At 42.4% G+C, this 20,992-nt stretch overlaps 1 protein-coding gene across 1 annotated transcript; it reads left to right on the top strand.

Moving 5' to 3' along the window:
- The first annotated feature begins 371 nt into the window (after positions 1–371).
- fgfr4 (fibroblast growth factor receptor 4) lies at positions 372–19,489 on the top strand. The gene is made up of 21 exons (XM_075486618.1): positions 372–1,051; positions 3,257–3,474; positions 6,257–6,444; positions 6,526–6,673; positions 7,202–7,252; positions 7,952–8,221; positions 8,384–8,473; positions 8,563–8,729; positions 8,851–8,974; positions 9,794–9,984; positions 10,198–10,336; positions 10,483–10,676; positions 10,826–10,971; positions 11,312–11,433; positions 11,541–11,651; positions 11,817–12,007; positions 14,148–14,270; positions 14,876–14,946; positions 15,095–15,232; positions 15,448–15,553; positions 16,026–19,489. The coding sequence occupies exons 2-21, from the start codon at positions 3,387–3,389 to the stop codon at positions 16,200–16,202; spliced, it is 2,835 nt and encodes a 944-aa protein (XP_075342733.1). The 5' UTR covers positions 372–1,051; positions 3,257–3,386; the 3' UTR covers positions 16,203–19,489.
- Positions 19,490–20,992: the final 1,503 nt, after the last annotated feature.

A 20,992-nucleotide genomic window follows, 5' to 3' on the forward strand; every position in this document is an offset into this window, starting at 1 on the left:
GCGTCCTCTGAAGAGCAATTAACGCGCAATAAATTATGTGACTTAATAATAAACTCCCTCGATGGCGTGATTTATGTTGTTAATTTGGACCATTTTTGCTGGACAAGAAAGATATTTCAAGAAGTTTCGAAAAGTTTACTTAGAATTTTCGTTGTACAACTGCTGCTTTCTTCTGCGCGCCGTGAAGAGAAGAGGGAGAGGCAAAGGGTCCTGTGTGCCAGCTCTGTGGAGATGTGGGGGTGTTTTGTGTGTGAGCGTGTGTATGGAGTGGAAGCCCGGGGGAGGGGGGGGGGGGGTCTTCTCCTCCCTACTCCTCCTACCCCCTCCACTCTCCTCCTCCTGCTCCCCCGGCCGCTCTCAGACCATTGTTGTTGTGACTGCCGTCCGGGGAGCAGCGGAGTGCTGTATCAGGTCTGCTTCGCAGAGGACACAGTCGCTCACTCGTCTTTCTGAGCTGAACAGAAACGGACTGATCAGAGTGAGCTCCGCGTCTCACTCGCAGAGCTCAGATCTAACTTACTCAGAAGAGCAGAAACAAGAAGCGCTGCGTAAAGACGCATGAACTGTAACTGAGGATAGACTCTGAACCAGGTGGCACGTTCCTTTATCACCCGTATATCAGTCTCGCCATATCGGTCCCTTTTCAACGTTTTCAGGGTGAATGAGAGCAGATTTTTTTTAAAACTATCACTGTTATCCTGTGACATAAACCCATTTTGCCCGCTGTTTGGTTTGGCTCTCCGTGGATATCTGGGCAGCTGACTGCTGTGGACTTTGCCCCGGGGATCTCAGGACCTTCCCCCGGTCATCAGGAGCACCAGGCAGCCAACGTTCACGTCGCCGGGGCTCATTTTTCTTTAATGGATTTATAACCTTTAGTTTGATTTCTGTCGGATACACAAAATCTGACAACTGCCTACAGACTGATTTGGGGAAAGGATACTAGAGATTCCAAATGAGGATTTCAGTAATCCCTCGTGTCGACCCGGCCAAGGAGTGATATTTCCCCCCCGGTGCCAGTCATCCCTGAGAGGACAGACCGGGAGGAAAGGTGGGTGAAAACAGATTGGGACAGCGGACTCTTATAAAGCTAATGCTTGATTCATTTCACAGCGGAGTCGGACATGCTGCTGTGATTGTTCGTTACGCTAAGACAAACCCATATATAAAGCCTCTTATCACGCCATTTCAGTGCCATTATTTTTACCTGTAGATGATTTTTTACCGGCTTCCGAGTAAACAGTACAGTAGCCTATGTATGACTAACAAAAGTTCTACCTTGTCACAAGTTGAGCATCACGTTTTGCAAATTTTTGCTAATTCGCGGTCAAATAGAGAGTTTAAGCACGTTTGGTCATTTAGGACATAAAGTGGGGTGTTTTGTAACGCACAGAGCCAAACAAGTCACTTGGCAGACATTGAACCCTTTCACATGAGCTGTTTGGAAACCGGCAGTTTCCCTCAAAGCGGGGTCTGAACTTTTTTCTCTTTTTTACACAGATTACTTGGTAAAAAAAAAAAGTAATAATGTGAAAGCCGTGGGTTGCATTTATTCATATTCTCCTACTCAAATGTCAGCTGTTAGAATAATACACACGAGTTACCAGTTAAACGGGTGACTTTGGTGAAAAGTGTACACAGAAAAAAAGGGTTTAAACGCTCTTCGCCTTCTGTTTTAAATCGATCCGCGCCTGTGTCAGTTGATATTCATCTAAACTGAACGAGTGTTTTGACTGACGGCGGCGCGCACACGTGCAAACACTATGAGCTGTATATAGGCCTATAGAAACCGTCTCCGCTCATTTTTGGTGGGAGGGGGGGCTCAGTTCTTCAATTAATTTGGACTTGCATGGGCAGCTTGAAACTAACGGGACAGGTTTATTAAGCGTGAATTATGTGACAGGAAAATGTTTTTCCGCCAGTCCCTCCGTGTTTTGGAGCTGAGAAGGACAGCGGACGTGTTCTGGCTCCAGCTGAACGCAGCAGCAGGGCGGCGTGCCAGCGGAATTAGCAGCAGCAGGAGAAAAAAGTTTTCCAGTCCTTAATTGAGAAAGAATACGTTTCATTCAGCGGACTCGTTCTCTAAACGGTGTGTGTGTGCGCGCCCGCGTGAGCTCGTCGTGTGTGCGCTGCTTGCAGGCATGGAGCGCACGCACAAGGGTCTGGCGCCTGTGCTCAGTTGGCGCAGCTTGTAACAGAAAAAAAAAAATCACTATTCCTTTAGCTCTCTTACAGACAGTCAGAGTTTATAGTGTGTCAGCACAGCGAGTCTAAGGCCACATTTACTGTACTCACGCGTTATTTTACTTCAACCACACTTCATTCAGAACAATGTTTCTTTTTATTCTAAGACCCAAACTGTTATAGATGCATTTTGTTTTGAGGAAAATGGACACATTTGAATTATTTTTACAACTGCATGAAACAATCAAACATGTCTTAAAGTTAAAAAGTATTAAATATGTTTATAATAAAGCTGAAACGAGTATTTTAATGGTTTTAATGGTCAAACCAAATGGAAAGGAAATAAGCCATTTTCCCGAAAATATGTCAAAAACAGATCCTTTTACGCCTCATAAGTTATTTTTCTGCATTGATGAACCTTTTTTCAGGCAATTAGACTCAACAAAAAATGCTAAACAATTTTTATTTAACTGAAGGCAGTCTTATTACCAAACACCAAATTATGACTTTTAGTGGCTTATATTTGTAGCGTTTAGTTGATTTTTGACAAATCAAACTGTTTGCAATGCATGTTACTACTATTCTTTTCACGAATCACCTGTTTCACTTTTTTGCTGCTGTCTGTTATGTACCCTGGCCCTCTGAGCCTAAAGACTCATTGGCCACAAGTCGAACCTCACTGCTGCTCCTTCAGATTCTGTAGCTTCCTGGCAGGTTTCAAGTGTTTTCCTGGTAAGGGCCCATTATCCCAGGACAGACTGAGCGCCATCCATTGACAAACAACAGGCAGTAGCTGCCCTGATCCTTATTCATTACGCAGGAGAGTCTGGACAATGTAAGGCGGGTGGAGAGTGGGACAGTTAGCAGGACATCTGGCTAAGAATACAGCTGCTCACAGTCAAAACAGGCTCTCTTTGTAGCTTTTTGGCTGAACAATTGTTTGTGTTTTTGCCATCTGGTTTAAAAGTGTTCGAAAACGTTTGTGTCTTTTTCTGCTCCCCGATCAGATCTGAAAGAATCACGTTGCTGATGGACAGATAACCGTCTGGTTTGTGTTTGTTTGCCTTTGCAGAATCCAGATTTAGAGACTTTGTGGGTTCCTGAAGTTGCCAATGCCAGGGACCGGAGTGTGAGGCCCACTCCAGGCTTCCAACTTCTGCTGTTGCCTTTTTACCATTTGACACACACGTCACATCTTGAAGATGGCAAGGGTCTTCTTGTTCTATGTTCTCCTGCTCTGCTTGGTGGACAGAGTCACAGTCAGAGCCATCGATGAGATACGAACTAAAGGTAAGGATTTAAAAAGATATATATTTTAAGGACACCTAAAGCTACAAAGTACTATCACATCTCTGAAATCCCAAAGCTTACAGCAGTTTCCCTCTTTACCTTTTTCGATTTGTGCCTCCATAAAAGTTGGATGAATGAACACAGCTTGTGGGACTCCTCTTCTGTTTCCAGCATTTGCTCAGGAGGAAGGCTGATCAGGAAAAGTGTTACGTTCAGTTCTTTTTCCTTTAATAGAAAGATCAAGTTTCTTACCAGCCACGAGCCCACAGGAAGTGAAGGTGACAGCAAAAATATGATGAGAAGCAGTGGTCGAGGCTCCGAAGGAGCAAAGGAGTCGGAAGCTCTGAGTGTTTTTGCTGCTGTAAAGTGCGCTACCTGATCCATCCGAGGCCTTGGGGCTCAGATGTGTAAATCAGCCTGGCTGCGTGCCAGCTGTAGAGGATGGGGAGGGGTGGCCGGGCTTTTTCATTGATGCCTTACAAACAGACGCTCAAGCTATAAGCTTGGGCACTGTGAGTTTACGGTTTCATTACAGTGTTACTCTTATGTAAAGGCATTATCAGCCTTCAGAAAATCTTCCAGAAATCAAACCAGAGTGTTGCCACTCATATGCCTTCAGTGCCATAAAGCTTTTACATCAGATTTAAAGACTTTATAGTAACATTTTTATGAGGATGATTATAGATTGATAAAAGACTAAATGAACTGTTACCTTGAAGCATTCTAGAATAGAAGCTGTCTCTTCTGCTTCTCTGGGGACCCACATTGCACTGCAGGGTCTTCACAGCCAGCAGTGGCTTGTTGTCAAACGTCAGGGTGCAGAAGTGGTTTCCGAAAAACCTTAGACAGGCGAGAAGAGACAAAACAAGAATAACAGAAATCTCTTTATCTTGTGTAACACGAAAAAGGTACTGTTCTGGGATTATATTCAAATCTAATTTCAGCATACGTGAGTGGTCTCTGTTATGGCTTGAACATGTTCAGAAAAACAAACAAAAACACCATTTTGGTTTGGTTTGTTGGTGCTGTTTGATGGTTCATGCACTGATTTGGTTCCTGATGGGGCAGTTTTATGCAGCTCTCACTCTGCTGGAATATAAGGCAGAGACGGTTTGAGACAAACAAGAGTTGGAATTTTATTTTTTTCTAAGAAATCTCGTTGATGTGATTTGAATTTTATTATATTGATATAGATATATTGCATTCTGCTGCTAAATTGAAGGATCTGACCCTGAGTTTTCTCCACTTTCCTCAGAAAATCTTTGTCATCCAGGTTCAGGTGCAGGTTTTTTCTTATAAAGTTGCATATTTGATAAAAACCTTTAACGAGATATTATGGCTATTAACTTTACCACCTTGCTTTCAGCTCATAATCTCTACAAACACAAGAAATAATATTTTGACAGAGTATACAAAATGATTAGCTGGAGACATTTTGTTTTTTTCTTTATCTGTAAATATGCTGGACGTAGCAAAAGCAAACAAATAAATAAATAAACCCGCTGCACAGCTAAAGGCTGACCTCATACAGTGATGCATTTAGCTCATTCTTCATAAATATGAGCCAATCAGACACAATTCAGGATGATTCTGAGGTGTTCTGTCACTTTCTGGCATTAAAACTGACCTGATAGAGTGGGTGGCAGATATTGGTGGGCTGTCGGTTCCCGTGTCTGGGCATGAAGTTCTCTTCATTGTCCCAGCTCAGGGCTCTGCCAGCCCAGCCGGCTGGCTGGCTGACTGGCTGGCTCGCACCAGTCGAGCGGTTTGTTTGTGTTGTGTTTTGTGTTTTGTTTGCCCCCTCGCCTCTGGGTGACAATTCACACTCCTTTGCAAGTTCAACTCCAGGGCACTGTCCCAGTCTCTGCAAGTTCATTAGCGTGGTCAGAGTGTGTGTGCTCTATCTCCGATTTACAGTTAAAATTGCTTCAACGTTTTCAGATTTGCTTCTTTAGATAAAGATTAGTGGCTTGTTGGGACTTCATGTTTTCAATATGTTGGAATCAGTATGAACAGGGAAAGTGTGTCTACATTAGAATTAGCTACCAACATGTTCTTTTTTCATTTGCTTTCTTTCATTTGAACAATCACCATGTCTGATCGTCCACTTACAAGGTTGTAAGTGTGTATTTGTTCCTGAAAGCATTACCTGCATGCACTCTGGGTGATTAGAAAAAAAGGCAGCTCTTCACTCCGACAAGGGAACAGATTGCTTTTTCACTAAGCGCTCACAGGAAGCAATCAGACAGAAAATTGCCCTGGAAAATTGCTCGTTCTGAGTGACTGAGCAAGTGAGCGAGGTCCACGGCCAGGGCGCACATATGCTTCTACAAGTGAGTACGCAAGCACATAAATGGGCAAGTGACCCACTGAATGGATGGCACTGTGGCTGATGGTGACACCATAGTGGCTGGGTTATCAGGGCACTCTATCACCAGTTCCTGGGAGCATTAAATGTCACTGGTTGTTTTGGAACATGATGTGCTTCTGTTGCAGGACCTTTCAGTGGTAAACTGAAACCACCAGGTTGTGTTTTGACCACTTTTGTCCTGTTCATTCAGGTGATTTGAGACCATGATGTTTTTTAGCTGTTAAATTGCACTGCAGACTCATTTATAATGTGGACAGGCTGCAAAGTAACACCTAAATCCAACAAGAATCCAAAGAGTCAGTTAGCGGGTACCCCCTTCTTTAAACCAAATGAGACTTATGAGCAGTTGAAATACTTCCTAAAGATAAAGAATAGATCACCTCCATATCAACATCCCTTTTTGTTCTCCAGATCTTCGAGTGTCCAGGCCTTTAATTGTGCCAGGTTACCCAGAAAACACCACAGGGGTGGTGGGTGGTCATGCAAAACTCATGTGTAAAGTTCACAGGCCGGCATCTACTAAGGTGCAGTGGCTGAAGACAGATATCAGCAGCCCAGGACGGAGCCAGGGAGGGCCGCCTCGGATCAAGGCTCTGACGGTGAGAACAAACCTGCAGAAAACAAGCAATGGAGTAGGATTTTTAGTATTCTGTGATGTTGAAGTAATCTCTTTCATGCAGCCCCTACAGACCAATGGGTCCAAGGTGAACACTCTCCATCTGTCCAATATCACTTTGGAGGATGCAGGCGAGTACATCTGCATGGCTGAGAGCACCCACGCAGGACGGACGGTTCAGGCCATGCAGTCAGCGTGGCTGGTCCTGCCTGGTAAGGCACATCTATTGTTATGCCAACATTTAGGGCTACAGAAATATCTTACTAAGGCTGCGGCTACACGAAAACGTTTTCCACTGTAAACGATACTTTTTCTTATCGTTTCGCTGTCGCGGCCACACGGAGCCGGCGTTCCCACTACCCCAAAACGATAGTTTTTGAGAACGGGTTCCAGAGTGGGAAAGTTTGAAAACGGCCTCGTTTCGTTTCCATTGTTACAGCTAAAACGTTTTTGCGTCAGTCAAACGTTGACGCTGTGAGCCAATTTTAACACTTCTCTATTGTCTCACAGCGTGGCGTGACACAGTGGCGTGTGTACTGCATCGTTTCATCGTTTTCATCCGTTTTCGTCTGGACCTGAGTCTTTACAGCAGCGCGTTGCCGTGTGGTCGCAAGAATTTTCGTACCCGTTTTCAAAAAAAACCTCGTTTCGTTTTCGTGTAGCCGTAGCCTAAATCATATGACTCCTCATTCATATTTTATCGTTACTCTTTTTCAAACCACAACTTTTCCCTTCCACAGGTCCAGTCATCTCCAAAACTGTGGCTCTTTCTGCTGCAGAAACCCCTTCAGGTAACTTTACTTTACTTTACTCTAAACTTAAACTTGCGCCAGAGTATCAGGCGCAAGTCTAATCTATTTGTTGAAGTCTAATCTATTTTAGTGTCAGTAGTGTAAAAAGATAAGTTTGATTAGCTGGCAGTGGTGGCCATCTGTGTGGGCTGAAAACCAGTTGCTTAACCTCCTTTCGCTCACTTAAGGCTCCAGTGAACCTTCACCACCCCTCAGATTTACTCTCCGTCCACTGTCAGGTTGAAACATGTTCATTAGCTTGAGCCTCTCTACTTCCTAGTTTCTTCTCTTAGCCTCTTTTCTGGAGTGAGCAAGGAAGCGAGGGAAATTGCATTGTTAGCTGTATCATTCTCAGTCCCACAGTAATCTGCGGAGGAACAAAAAGATGAAGAGGAGGGGGAGGGAAGGAGGGGTTGAGTGGAGGAGGGTCAGGTCATTAAGGCCTTTTGGTCTCCATGGAAATTTAATTTCATTGTGTGCATGTGGGGATGGGAGATAATGGGGTTGAGGAGTTGAAGGTCATAGTTGAGGTAATGACGAGACTTAGCTGAGAGGCCTGCTAATGGTGTGTGCCTGTGTACGTACAACAATAATTTAAAAAAAAAACAAAGGAATGCGTGAAAGTTTGGGGGAAAAAGTTCAGTAACATAAAGAAAGAAGATCCACAGATGGGGTACTAACACTGTCTGCTTTTAACAGAAGTTCTTGAGGACCTCAGCGAAGACACCACAGAGCATCTTCTGCTGGAACCAGGAAATGTCCTGAAGCTGCGCTGTGACATGAGCACACGGCCCGGCATGGCGGTTCACTGGTACAAGGAGGGAGTCCGGCTTCTGCCCACACCTCGCATCCAGATGCGCGGTGCAGTTGTGGAGATCACAGACGTGACATATGAGGATTCAGGCATTTATGTTTGTGTTCTCCGGGGAACCAAAGATCCTGTGAGGAACTTCACTATCACTGTGGCAGGTAAGGGTACCAACACACTACATACTGTAGCAGATAGAGCAAGGCATGTGAGTGTGCAGTTTATTGTAAATTAGATGCATTTCTGTCTGCTATGGAGGACAGAAGCAGCTTACTGTTGTGTTTCCTCTGTCTTCACATTGTCTTTCTGTGTCCTGTTCCCAGACTTGTTAGGCTCAGGAGACGATGACGAGGACAATGGGTTGGAGGACTCATCGGCTGAGATTGAAAATGACCAAGTTTACTTCTCGAGAGGTGTGTAATTTGTTTGCCTTCAAGCCAAGAAATTGCGACAACTCAAACCCCAGATTGCATTTGTATTCTGACTAAGAACTTCCCTATAGGCCCCTATTGGACTCACATCCAGCGTATGGAGAAGAAGCTGTATGCTGTCCCTGCAGGCAACACAGTGAAGTTTCGCTGCCCGGCCACAGGCAGCCCAATGCCAAGCATTCGCTGGCTCAAAAATGGACGGGAATTTAGAGGAGAACACCGCATCGGGGGAATCAAGGTGGGTGCAGTTAAAGTTCAATACTTAACTCTAGATAAAGTGGGAATAATTCAGGAGTTAGATTCTGCTTTTCATCGCTCCCCTATTTATGATATTTTGTCTTTTTTTTTTTTTTGACTAGCTAAGACATCAGCACTGGAGCCTTGTGATGGAGAGTGTTGTGCCCTCAGACAGAGGAAACTACACCTGTGTAGTAGAGAACAAATATGGCTCCATCTCTCACAGCTATGTTCTCGATGTCCTGGGTAAGACATTGATATTTCTATGGAATTGCAAAATCTTTGGATTTTGATGTAAAAAAAAGAAGAACAACATTTTTGTGAAAAACAGCAAAGTAAGAAGTGAAAGTTTTCTGGTCTCATAATCAGAAAGACAGACATGGTATTAAAATGCTTTGTAATCTAGCTGACCATACTCAAGGCAACAATAGTGAGAGCATTAGTCGGCACTTCTTGAAAAGGCCTCATGCCCTCAAAGAAAAGCCTCTGAGGGCGCCTGGCAGCGACCGTAACAGGCAGGCGTCCGCTCCAGTTTTCTACCTGATTTGTGACAAGAAATCCAGGAGGGCCGCGGTTTGTTTGTTCATTTGTTTGCTGGCTGTCCACTGCGGGTCAGTTTCCGTCCCCATTGACGGGGGGAGAAGACTAACGAGACAACTAACGAGATCAGAGAGCGAAAGTAACCACAGATCAAAGAGACCAGTGACAGAGAGGCATCCTAATGGAACAAAATTTCATCCCAAAATGACATTTCCTGTACCTTTGCCAGCACAGAAACACATTCAAAATGACTGTAACAATTGCTGGCTATTTTAAGATATTTGTTTACAAAGCAGTCATGTTTGTCGTCTGCTAAATGGCTACATTTCTGGATGTTTTTAGCACCTGCTAACTATTATTCCTGCCTTCGTGGACTCCTGTTGTGTGTCACAGGCTCTATTAGACTTGAACCATTTTCAGCAAATCAATTTAATCTCCATGTTCCTTGTCTTTGAAGCTCTGAGAATTCTCACAGTCTAACATTCTGCTCTGTTCAACCCCTTCTGTTACTTTGTCCTGATGCAGAGCGCTCCCCTCACAGGCCCATCCTGCAGGCAGGTTTACCTGCTAACACCACAGCCGTGGTAGGCAGTGATGTTCAGTTCCACTGCAAGGTCTACAGTGACGCCCAGCCGCACATTCAGTGGCTCAAGCACATCGAGAGGAACGGCAGTCGCTACGGTCCTGATGGGACTCCCTACGTTCAGGTCCTCAAGGTTGGTCACATGCTTCGGACCACATGAATAGATTCAAGGAAACAATCATAGATTTCTTCCTTGAATTGAAAGCTTTTTGTTAACAGCTCCTGTTCAGGTGGCTTGAGAAAACAACTGTATATAATACTAACTATGTAGACAGTGCAGTAAGAAAATAATATATACTCTAGTTTTTTTAATTTATATCTTCCTTTGGCATTTTGTGTTTTGCAGACCGGCAGCCTGAACATGTCAGATGTGGAGGTGCTGTACCTGTCCAAAGTTAGCATGGAGGATGCAGGAGAGTACACCTGCCTGGCTGGAAACTCAATTGGCTTTGCCCACCAGTCTGCCTGGCTCACTGTCCTTTCAGGTAAAATGGAACTGAAGTCTTAATGAATTTGTGTAAAAAGAATTCTTAAAGAGCCCATATTATGTTTATTACAGTTTGAGTTTTTTCTACAATAGTACTTTGCCACTATCTGTGGATAAAATGTACCTACATACCTGTTCCTACAGAGGAAGAAGCAGCAGAACCCATAGACACCATGGAGACCAAGTACACTGATATCATTATCTACGCTTGCGGATTCCTGGCTTTGATCATGGCCATCATCATTGTGGTGTTATGCCGGATGCAGGTCCACCCAAGAAGGGAGCCGTTTGATGCCCTTCCTGTCCAGAAGCTTTCCAAGTTCCCTCTACGAAGACAGGTACGGCTGCGATTGGTTGGCTGAGACATACAATACAGCTGTGGTACATATGGCAGCTCATAGTCAACATCATAGAACTACATCTATAGGCATGTGTGCTCCTGATGGCTGCTAATTAAATTCTCTTTTCCATAAATTGTTTCTGTTAGTACTCGGTGGAGTCTAATTCATCAGGGAAATCCAGCGCATCTCTGATGAGGGTGGCTCGCCTCTCATCCAGCTGCTCTCCAATGTTGGCTGGAGTCATGGAGTTTGAGTTGCCCTACGACCCAGACTGGGAGTTCCCGAGGGAGAAGTAAGTCACTTTCAATGTACAAACACATCTTCACTCTTTTAGGTAATGCAGATGATACTCTGGAATGACTTTTGAATTTGAGATGCTTAAAAAAAAAGAAGAGTTTTGCAGTGTTGAGTCTCAAAAGTTCAAGAGTATTTAAGTTTTGTGTGGTTGTTGCGATCCAGACTCATTAAAAATTTTAGCTCTCGAATCACGCGAGGATCTAAAATTAAATAAGCCAGTTGCCCATATTTGGCTCACTCCAACCTATAGTTTAAAGAAACCCCAGGTTCAAATTATGGATTTGTACAGTTTTCATTTGGACATACTTATTTTCTCTCACTGTGTCTCTCTCTAGTTTAACACTGGGAAAACCTCTGGGAGAAGGCTGCTTTGGTCAGGTGGTCAGAGCTGAGGCCTATGGCATCAACAAGGACTGTCCTGACCAGTCCACCACAGTGGCAGTTAAGATGCTCAAAGGTAGGAAACAAATGATAGATGAAAATAACTTATGACATTCGTTTGGCTTTGCTGTTGGTAAGAAAAGCGTGTTTGTCTAAACCAAAGAAACACATTTTTTGCCTCAGATGATGCCACAGACAAAGATCTGGCAGACCTCATTTCAGAGATGGAGCTGATGAAGGTGATGGACAAGCACAAGAACATCATCAACCTGCTGGGAGTCTGCACACAAGATGGTGAGCTTCTGGATGACACTAATTAAGACACAAGCGTCTCCTTTGCCTTCTTCCCGAGCTGTTTTGCTTTTGTAAATCTCCAAACCTAATGATCCCAAAGCTCGAGGCTAAAGTAATACAAAAAATAGCCTGTGTCATTCATCCTGTTTGTGTTTCCCTCTGCAGGCCCTCTGTATGTGCTGGTGGAGTATGCATCAAAAGGCAGTTTAAGGGAGTACCTGCGAGCCAGGCGACCTCCAGGCATGGATTACACCTTTGATGTGACCAAAGTGCCAGAGGAGCAGCTCACCTTCAAAGACCTGCTGTCCTGTGCCTACCAGGTGGCCCGAGGGATGGAGTATCTGGCCTCTAAAAGGGTGGGTTTGCTTGAAAGAATGGAAGCAACATCTGAACATCTGAGTGGCTGTAAATCTCTCCACAAGCAGTTCATGCATGCAATGAGGTGCATCGTCAATCTAAAGCAGAAGTTTTTCGGTGTAATTACGTGGGAACTGATTTATGGTTGAGTGTCAAACTCTTGGTTTAATTCATTTTTGTGGTTTAACCAGACATTTTGAACAAAAAAAGGTATTCTGGAGTAGTGCTAAAATGTAAGAAGACAATTGATTAACAGGTAATTAGTTGAGGTCTCCAGTTTCTTGAGTTAGTTTGGCCTGTGTTTGAACGTTTCTTACACGTATCTGTATCAACTCATAGGAAATGTATTCATGAAATACAAGCCGGATAGTAAACCATTTGTGGACATCTGAGCTGTGTAAGCTCTCAAGAGACTCTAATGGCTGAACAAGAGGCCTTGAGTTGCTTCATGGAATTGAATTTGGGTACTTCAGACTGATTTGTCCATTCCAGAATCGAAATGGCAGTACCAGCTGTTCTTCATTTCTTTCTCTTGCTCTCCTCTTCCTCTTTTCCCATCCCCACCCCCGTGTTTCGATTCCTTTCATTTTCCCAGCATGCATTCCGTCTGTGTGTGTCTTATCAACACGTCTCTTTGTCTGTAAGCCGGTGTCTCAGACAGGCATTCCTGAGCAGCGAGCTGCCACAGCTTCAATCCCGTTTACTCTTCTCCATCCATCTGTCTGTCCCTTCAGTTGCAGGGCTTTGTCCTTTTTAGCGCTGCCATAAATCTGTTAGCAAACAGGCAGCAGAGCCATCATCTGGCATCAGGTTTCTGGCTCTACTGCCTAAGAATGCTGGAGCCTGAAAGTAACCCTCCATTATGGAGAGACCCACAAACCAAGAATGGTTCATTTTGCACGTCCCCACAAATCCCACGTCTATTTCGAATGAAAACCAAAATAAACTTAATGACATGCATTCGATGTGGGCAAACAGAGCTTTCTTTTTTCCTCCCAATGGGTTGTTTTTTCTTAAAACTCCAGGATTTCTATATAAAGACATTTTTATTTTTGTGGAATTCACTCAGATGAGGCACTGTTGATTTTAGATTTCTGAGTCTTTTCATTTTCGAATGAACAATGAATCTTTTCTACCTTCTTTTTTCTTCTTTTAATCCCTTCAAATAATTACCTATAACACACAGGAACATGTCAGAATTGATTCAAGCTTTTTATTTTATTTCTAGAACTTGAGAATAGTTATATTTGTTCTATATTTTCAGAGGAATATTTGTTTCTGTTTGTTGAACCACTTTACACTGACCTATGAATCATTCAAATATTTAAAAAAGGCTCCTAACTTACAGGATGAACCAGTGTTGTGTCTACAAATAACAGCCAACTTAGCAAAAAAACAAACATGTTTAATTGTATCTTTAGACTCTTTGTTACTACTAGCCTGTTAGTGATGTCCTTAAGAAAAAGGGAAAAAAAACCCTGCCACAAGACTGAAACAGGACCTGAGAGATGCATCTGGCTCTTCAGCTGATCCATCTACTGTTCACTGAAGCCTCATCAGAAATGATCTCCATGGAAGGGTGGCTGTCAATAAGCTGTTCTTAAGGAAGGGAAACAGGGAGAAAAGGCTGAGGTATGCCAGATGAGACAAGAAGTGGAGTGAAATTCAGTGGCAACAGGTCTGATGGAGCCTAGACCTCAACATTTTTGAAGCAGTGTTGGCTCATCTTGATAGAGAACAGAACAAAAGGCAGGCTACATCCAAAGAAGAGCTTTGGAATGTCCTTCAGGAAGCCAGGAGAACTATTCTTGAAGAATACTTCATGAAATGACAATAAAGCTAATCTAAGAGGGTTTAGGCTGTGTTGAAGAATACATTTTGTTTTGAAATTTGAATTTAATGCTTGTTAGAAACCCTATTTTGACTATTTATGCTTGCACCTGTTTGAATAAACTGCTGCACCCAGGTCCAGTTTTCTTGACAAAGACAAAGAAATTAGGGGTGGCTCAAGACTTTTGTACTGTACTGTTTAAATCATAAACAATGTGCATTTGAGCTTCATGCTAATCTTCTATTCAGCAGACTCAGCAGTTGGCCCGCAGCTCATGTTTGCTTTGTGTGTCTTCTGTCCTTCTGTAGTGCATCCACCGGGATTTGGCAGCCAGGAACGTTCTTGTGACCGAGGACAATGTGATGAAGATTGCTGATTTTGGCTTGGCCAGAGGAGTCCACCAGATTGACTATTACAAGAAAACCACCAACGTGAGTGACAGTTCTTAGCAGCATATTTTCAGGAATTCGCACCTTCCAGTGGACAACTCTGTTTTTCAGTGCAACTGAATCAATGCTCTTTTTCATTCTATGCTCTTGCAATTAAATACATACATCTTCTAGCTTATGGTATATGACATATTCTTGTAAATGATCATCCCCTGTAATATTAGTCAAATCAAATATTAGTTGTTGAAAATATTTGGTCTCCAACCCCTCAGAGATGAGCTATTATATTAGTATAATCAAGACATATCAATTGGTTAAAGATTAAAGTTAAAGTTATGCTTAAAAACCCATACCTGCACCTATGCCAATTTGCTCCTGTCCGGCTCCTTTAACAGCTTAAATACTCCTCAAGATAGATGTTTTTCTCTGATTGGCAGCAGGCTTAATAGAACTTAATAAGAAAAGAGGGGATGAAAAGGAAGGAGGGGGATGATCATGAGGGAGAAATCTGACGGCATGGAAAGGAAGAGAGAGAATTTAGTATGAAAACTGGAATGATGAGATGGAAAGAAAAATGTTCAGAACTACGTGGCACGGTCCCGGCGTGGCTTTAACGTGGCTCTGACATGTCTGTGTTTACTCTGCAGGGACGTCTGCCGGTGAAGTGGATGGCACCAGAGGCTTTGTTTGACAGAGTCTATACACACCAGAGTGACGTGTAAGTCCCAACTTCTCATGCTTTATATTTCGTGTCTTGCCACAATTTTAAAACCTTGTGTTTGAAGTTCCCTTTTAGGGTAACGCTCCAGCTTAGACAAAAGAAAAAAGTTGTGGTCATTAACACTCTGTATTTCTCCTCCGCTCAGGTGGTCATTTGGCGTCCTTATGTGGGAGATTTTCACATTAGGCGGTTCACCATACCCTGGTATCCCTGTTGAGGAGCTCTTCAAGCTGCTGAAGGAAGGACACCGCATGGACAAACCATCCAACTGCACACATGAACTGTAAGTAAAAACCCGTTATTAACCAAGAAATGAATAAGAAGTATGAAATAGGTGCAATTTGCTCATTTGTTAGCTAGATAATACAAAAGTCACTTGGTGGAAAGGTGGGATGTGTGAAGGAGGAACCTTTTGAATTTTAGTGCAGTTCACTTGACTTGACAATTTCTACCATATGTTGATGAAATCATTTTTGTTTTTATTTTGTTTTTCTGTAGCTACATGATGATGCGTGAATGCTGGCATGCTGTTCCCACCCAGAGACCGACATTCAAACAGCTTGTAGAGGAGCTGGACAAGGCTCTGCTGTCCATCTCTGATGAGGTAGGCCCCAATATCCCACCATCATACGTGCAAACACACGTGTTGAAGCCACGAAGATGCACGCACACGATTCCATACATGATCTGCTGCCCACATGTCCTCAGCACACAGACCACTGGAGTGAATGAGTAGTGAGCTGATTGCTGAGCTAATGAAAGCAACAACAACAAAATCTAACCGCTGAGCATTTATCACATCATTGCTAGCAGGTAGACTAACGGTTCGCTTGTATTATTTGTGTTTAAGTTGTAAAAACACATATATTTATAGGCTTTAATACATGCCTAAAAATCTTAAAATCAAAACAAACCAAAACGATCCTCTGGTGTGGATGCCATTAGAAGAACTGCATGTCCAGTAGCACTTTGACGTTCTTCATAAAGTTTTTACCGCTGTGTACTTCTAAGGTCGTAAAGTTGCTGTAAATGATCTCACTGGCCTTTTTCTAATTTCCTCTTCCTCTTCCTCCCAGTATTTGGACCTGTCGACACCTTTTGAACAGTACTCCCCTTCATGCGAGGACACATCCAGCTCCTGCTCCTCAGACAACGACTCAGTTTTTACCCACGATGCCTTGTCCACAGACCCCTGCCTTCTGGGCTACCAGGATGTCCACTCTCGGATAGACATGAAGACAGCTCTCCGATAGGCACCTAAACATGTTCACACAAACACAGCAACAGTGTGATAAGACACTGCTTTGGGCTTTCGTGTAAGCTGACGCATCTGCTGGGCGCCAAATTGAAGGTCCACAGCTGCATTTATAAAGTTAAGTTAAAGATTTTATTCTTATTGGACCTCCGTTATGGCACCAGTCAAAGCCTTAAGATATGAGTAGGCATTTGTACACACACATACACACAAATACAGACACTGACATGACACGTATGCACATGGAGCACTGAGGCCAGTGGGCTTCATAATGTGGAGGTTTGGAGAAAACGTTTCAGCACGGGCAGAAGAACGAGTGGAGGAAAAGAGGACAAACAAACAGCTCTGGCACTGTGCCCACGAACGGCTGTAACATTGGAAAACTGCGGCACTAACACAACAGAAGAGGCCCTGGTACTCAAAACACTTTAAAGTGGTGATGGACAAGGATCTCCTACAACAAACTCGACCCAAAACCAGGGCTTGAAACCTCGGTCGTAAAGACGTTTTAACAAAAACAAACAAAAAAAAAAAAGATTTATTTTGCTATGGTAAAAAGTAAGAAATTGATTGTTGAGCATAAATCACTCTATATAAGATTATTTTACTTATGTGTTGCTTATTTAAAAAGAAAACAGTCTTAAATCTCAGGATTTCTCATGCTAAGAAGTTGCTTTAGTGGCAGCAAAGTGCCTGACCTGATGATTTCCTGTGAATATATTAGATTATTAAAATATTGTATGTACATATCAACAACAGAAAGACGATTGCCTTTTATAAATTATTCTGAATGACACAAAAATGAAGGTAAAAATGAAGGCAAAAGGAGGGAAGAACTTATAAAGTGCCAAACCAGCTGCAGTGGTCACACTGTCTTCAAGTTCAGGTTTCTTTCCAAAATATTCATTTGTATCTAATGGCCAGCAATAGTATCCCACAGGATCAGAGTCACTCCCAAATCCTAAACTAACAGCAGATGATGTTGATGATTGTCTTGTATAAACGACTTTTCTAAACATTCTCAAAAAATAACCCCCTATTTTGAGTTATTGAGTTATTGAGAAACAGAAAATTTTCCATTAGCAATTCAAGCCGCAAATGCTTATGGCCAAAAGAACTTATGGATTGAGCCTTTAAACGTGGCTTAAACTTGGGAAATCTTGGAATGAAACCCTCCATTTGTCATTTTGCAGCAGTCTGTTTCAAGCTCCAGCCCAAAATAACAGTTTGAAGGCACCCAGTTATTGTTTCTTTTGTTGGATGAAGATGCAGAAGCTTTTTTTGGATCTCTAATGCATTTCTGAAGCTATAAAATTAGTTTTGAAGGAGTCTCAAAGCCACAAAAGCTACGAGACAGACACATTTTCTTACGTAAACAAACACATAAACATCAAGACAACATTACATGCTCCTCCTCTTTAACAGCAGCTCTAGTCTTTCAGTCTTTGCCCATATGAACGCTCAGTCAGAGACAAGCTGTCCAGGGTGGGACTCCTGAAAGGAGGACGGACAGTTTTGCATGAGGACTCTGTGGGGAGCTGGCCCAAGCCCACTGTCACTGCTGACAGGGAGGGAGGGGGGACTCTGAATGTGAAAGCCTGTGTGATTGATTTCAAATAGAAGAGGAGGGGGAGGGACTTTCCATTGTCTGGCTGTAACCCTTCACCCAGCTCAATCTGTTGGCGAGGGGTCCTCAGGTCCACAGCCTGGCTGGACAATGAAGGCTTTGCAGGCTTAATGGGTGTGACTACAGACCAGAGGGAGTTATGGGGGTAGTGGTGTGGGGTTAGCTTGGGCTTGTGTGCAAATGAAGAGGCTCTTATTATGGTAATGTCTCCTCTTCTCTCCCAAATGTGCCTATCTTTATCCCCACAGCCACCATCTTTTAAATTACAAATCTTAATTCAGATTGGCCACTGCCAATACTGCCAGAACCAGCTGTATATGATTCCCCTGTGGACTAATATGCCCTAAGAGTCCCAGTCTGCCTGCTGAATCAGACCAGACAAAACAATTGAGACACAAACAGAACAACCTTTGTCAGTTGTGCAGACAAGGATCTCCAACAGAGGGATCAAACAGCATCTTTTTCTGTGGCTCTCTGACCACTTAGATGGCTGCTCTGTATCTGCACTCCTCATTTTCTTTGCATTTTATGCTGTCAGTCATCTTATTGTCACGGCCTCGTTTTGGAATGATGCTCTTACATTCACATCCACAAACTGTCTAAATATGTTTGCATTTTTACATTCCAGTTGTCGGCTCTACTTCCACATACAAACTGTAAACCATCACAGCGTTCTTAAACATTTCCTCAAGAGAATTATTTTAGAAATATCTAATTTATTTGTTTATTGTTTTGTTTTTATATGAAATAAAGTATAATTTAAAATAAAGCAGCTCTGTGTCCTTGTCCGTGTCAGTCTGACTTGAAGCCAAAATTATGCCGGAGTTGAGCTGGTTTTAATTTGATCAGTCAGGATCGATTATTACAGATGCTATTTGAAACCACTGAAAACAGAAAGGCTTATGTGTGTAGTGAGGTGTCTGAGCAGGTGAAGGAGATAACAGAGAATTGTCATCATCTCATCTAGTTCACCTGTGCTACCATCTTAGAAAAGCTGACCCATACACTTAATGCTTTGTTCTCCCTCCAGCTATCAATACAGTTCAGACTTGAACTGAAAAGTGTTTATATATGACCTACATGTGAGTAACAGCCGACTGAGATGGCCCTGAAATAGATAAGGAAATCTACACAGCTAGCTGTTGTTGCTGTTTAAACAGGTTTAAAAGCGAATGCGCTTGAGCCAAAGGTCACATGGAATATGGCATGAGCATTTTTACTCGTGTCTCATATAACCAGTTATCAGATAAATTGTTAATCTAGGACCGCATACTGAAGTGACACAAATTGGCTTTGAAAATTGGAATTAACTATTGGATTTCTGTGCCCTTACAATCCTGAAAAAATCCTGATATGAATCACATCAACAGAAAAAAAATTAGACATATCGCTCCAGCCTGGTGATGTGAATGTAACCATTTGAAAGGAATCAAAACAAACAAAAAAAAAACAGAAAAGAAAAGAAATCACCCTTTTGTTGTGGGGACATCTGGGTGAGTTAAGTTATGTTTTAGTATTGAACTTAGATCTTAGTCTAGCGGAGGAAGAAGCCATACAGTGACTAATTTCTCAGAAAATTTCTCAGACAAGCTGATTCTCTTCAACTATTGTCCTTTAAAAAAATTCATGAGCAAAAATTGTGGATATTTTCTTTTCTTTTTTTTCAAATTAGCCAATTCGTGAATTAGGCCTGCAGAAATGTTTAGAATAGTTTAACTTTCAGTGTTTTCTCCAGGCTCAAAAAAAAAAAGAACAAATCAGAAAAGATGTATTTTAAGTTTCAATGTCAAGAACAAACTGGATATCTTTTCAAATTAAAGTTGAATGTTTGACATCAAATCAGCATTAATGTGTAAGATATGAACAAAAATAATCCATTTTCCAGATCTGTTTTATCCAGTCCAAAGTCGTGAGGTGGTTGGAGCCCATACAGGTGTGATTGCACATTTATATATATGTATATTTCCAATTGGTTCTTGGTTGTAACTTGCATTATTTAGTGACAAACTTGCTGCATCTGTTGATTTTTCCTCAGACATTCTGGAAGTCTCCAGTTTACATTTGTACTTTGGTTTTGTGAGGGAAAATTCTGAGTAGAACTGTATTGTTACGATTGAAATTATGACCAAAACCAAAAGAATAGAAAATAAAAATTACAACAAAATCTCCACTTGAGTTTGTGCCATTAAATCTCTTTGTGCGACACCACAGAGGAAGAACTGCGCTGACACCGTTGTCTTCTTGCAATAGGGTAACTACTATAAGAAAAATATTTCATCTCAGCTATTCAAAAAGAGAATTGGGAGAGAGGAAAACAAGAAAGATGAAAGACAAGACGATAAGACAGGAGCATGAAGAGATGGGGGTTAAAGGTCAAGAGGAGGGAGGAGAGGGCAGCAATGATCCCGGCCAGCTCTGCTTTGTGATGTGTGTATGTGTGTGTTTGTGTGTGAACATGTCTGAGAGTGTGCTATCTCCTGTGTTCACAGTGTGTGGTCTCTACATGGATGTTTTTGTGTGTCTTATCTCACATGCACAATAAATCTTAATCACCCACTGAGTCTCTCTGAGCTCCCCTCTTGCTCCAGCTGATAAAGTTTCTTCTGTCTTCGTGTGTAACATTAATCATAGCCAATTCTGTTTTCAAGCGTAGTTTTTATCTTATTTTTGATTACAGAAAACAAGATAACTATTATTTACTTTTTTACACGTCGAGATCCAGCATGTCTTTGGTGTCAGCTCATTCTCTCTAGCAGGATTCAGACATTCTTGTTTTAACAGTCTTGCTTGACTTTGTACAAGGAGAGGTCCTGCAACTGAACTGTGCATCATTCTGTCACGTGACTGGTTGAGGGAGAATCAGAGCGCAGACAGAGAGCAGGAAACGGGCTGATTTAGAACTAAAGATAATTAAAGGCGACTAACCAAAAAAACATACCGCTGGACAGGAAATCCAAAAGAGTGCATGCAAATTATCAAAATACATCCACATGAAGAGCTGATGGAACAAGAAACCAAGCTGGAAAAAAACATCAAAAAACAAGCCGGGAGAGAAACATGGATCTGGAAATAAACAAAAAAAAACCCGGTGGTGTATATATACTGGGAAAGGTGATGTCTAACGTAACATAGCTGTGTGGAAACCAGCAACTTAAAACTGG

The sequence above is a fragment of the Odontesthes bonariensis genome, chromosome 16, assembly GCF_027942865.1.
Source record: "Odontesthes bonariensis isolate fOdoBon6 chromosome 16, fOdoBon6.hap1, whole genome shotgun sequence".
In the NCBI taxonomy this organism is placed as follows: domain Eukaryota; kingdom Metazoa; phylum Chordata; class Actinopteri; order Atheriniformes; family Atherinopsidae; genus Odontesthes; species Odontesthes bonariensis.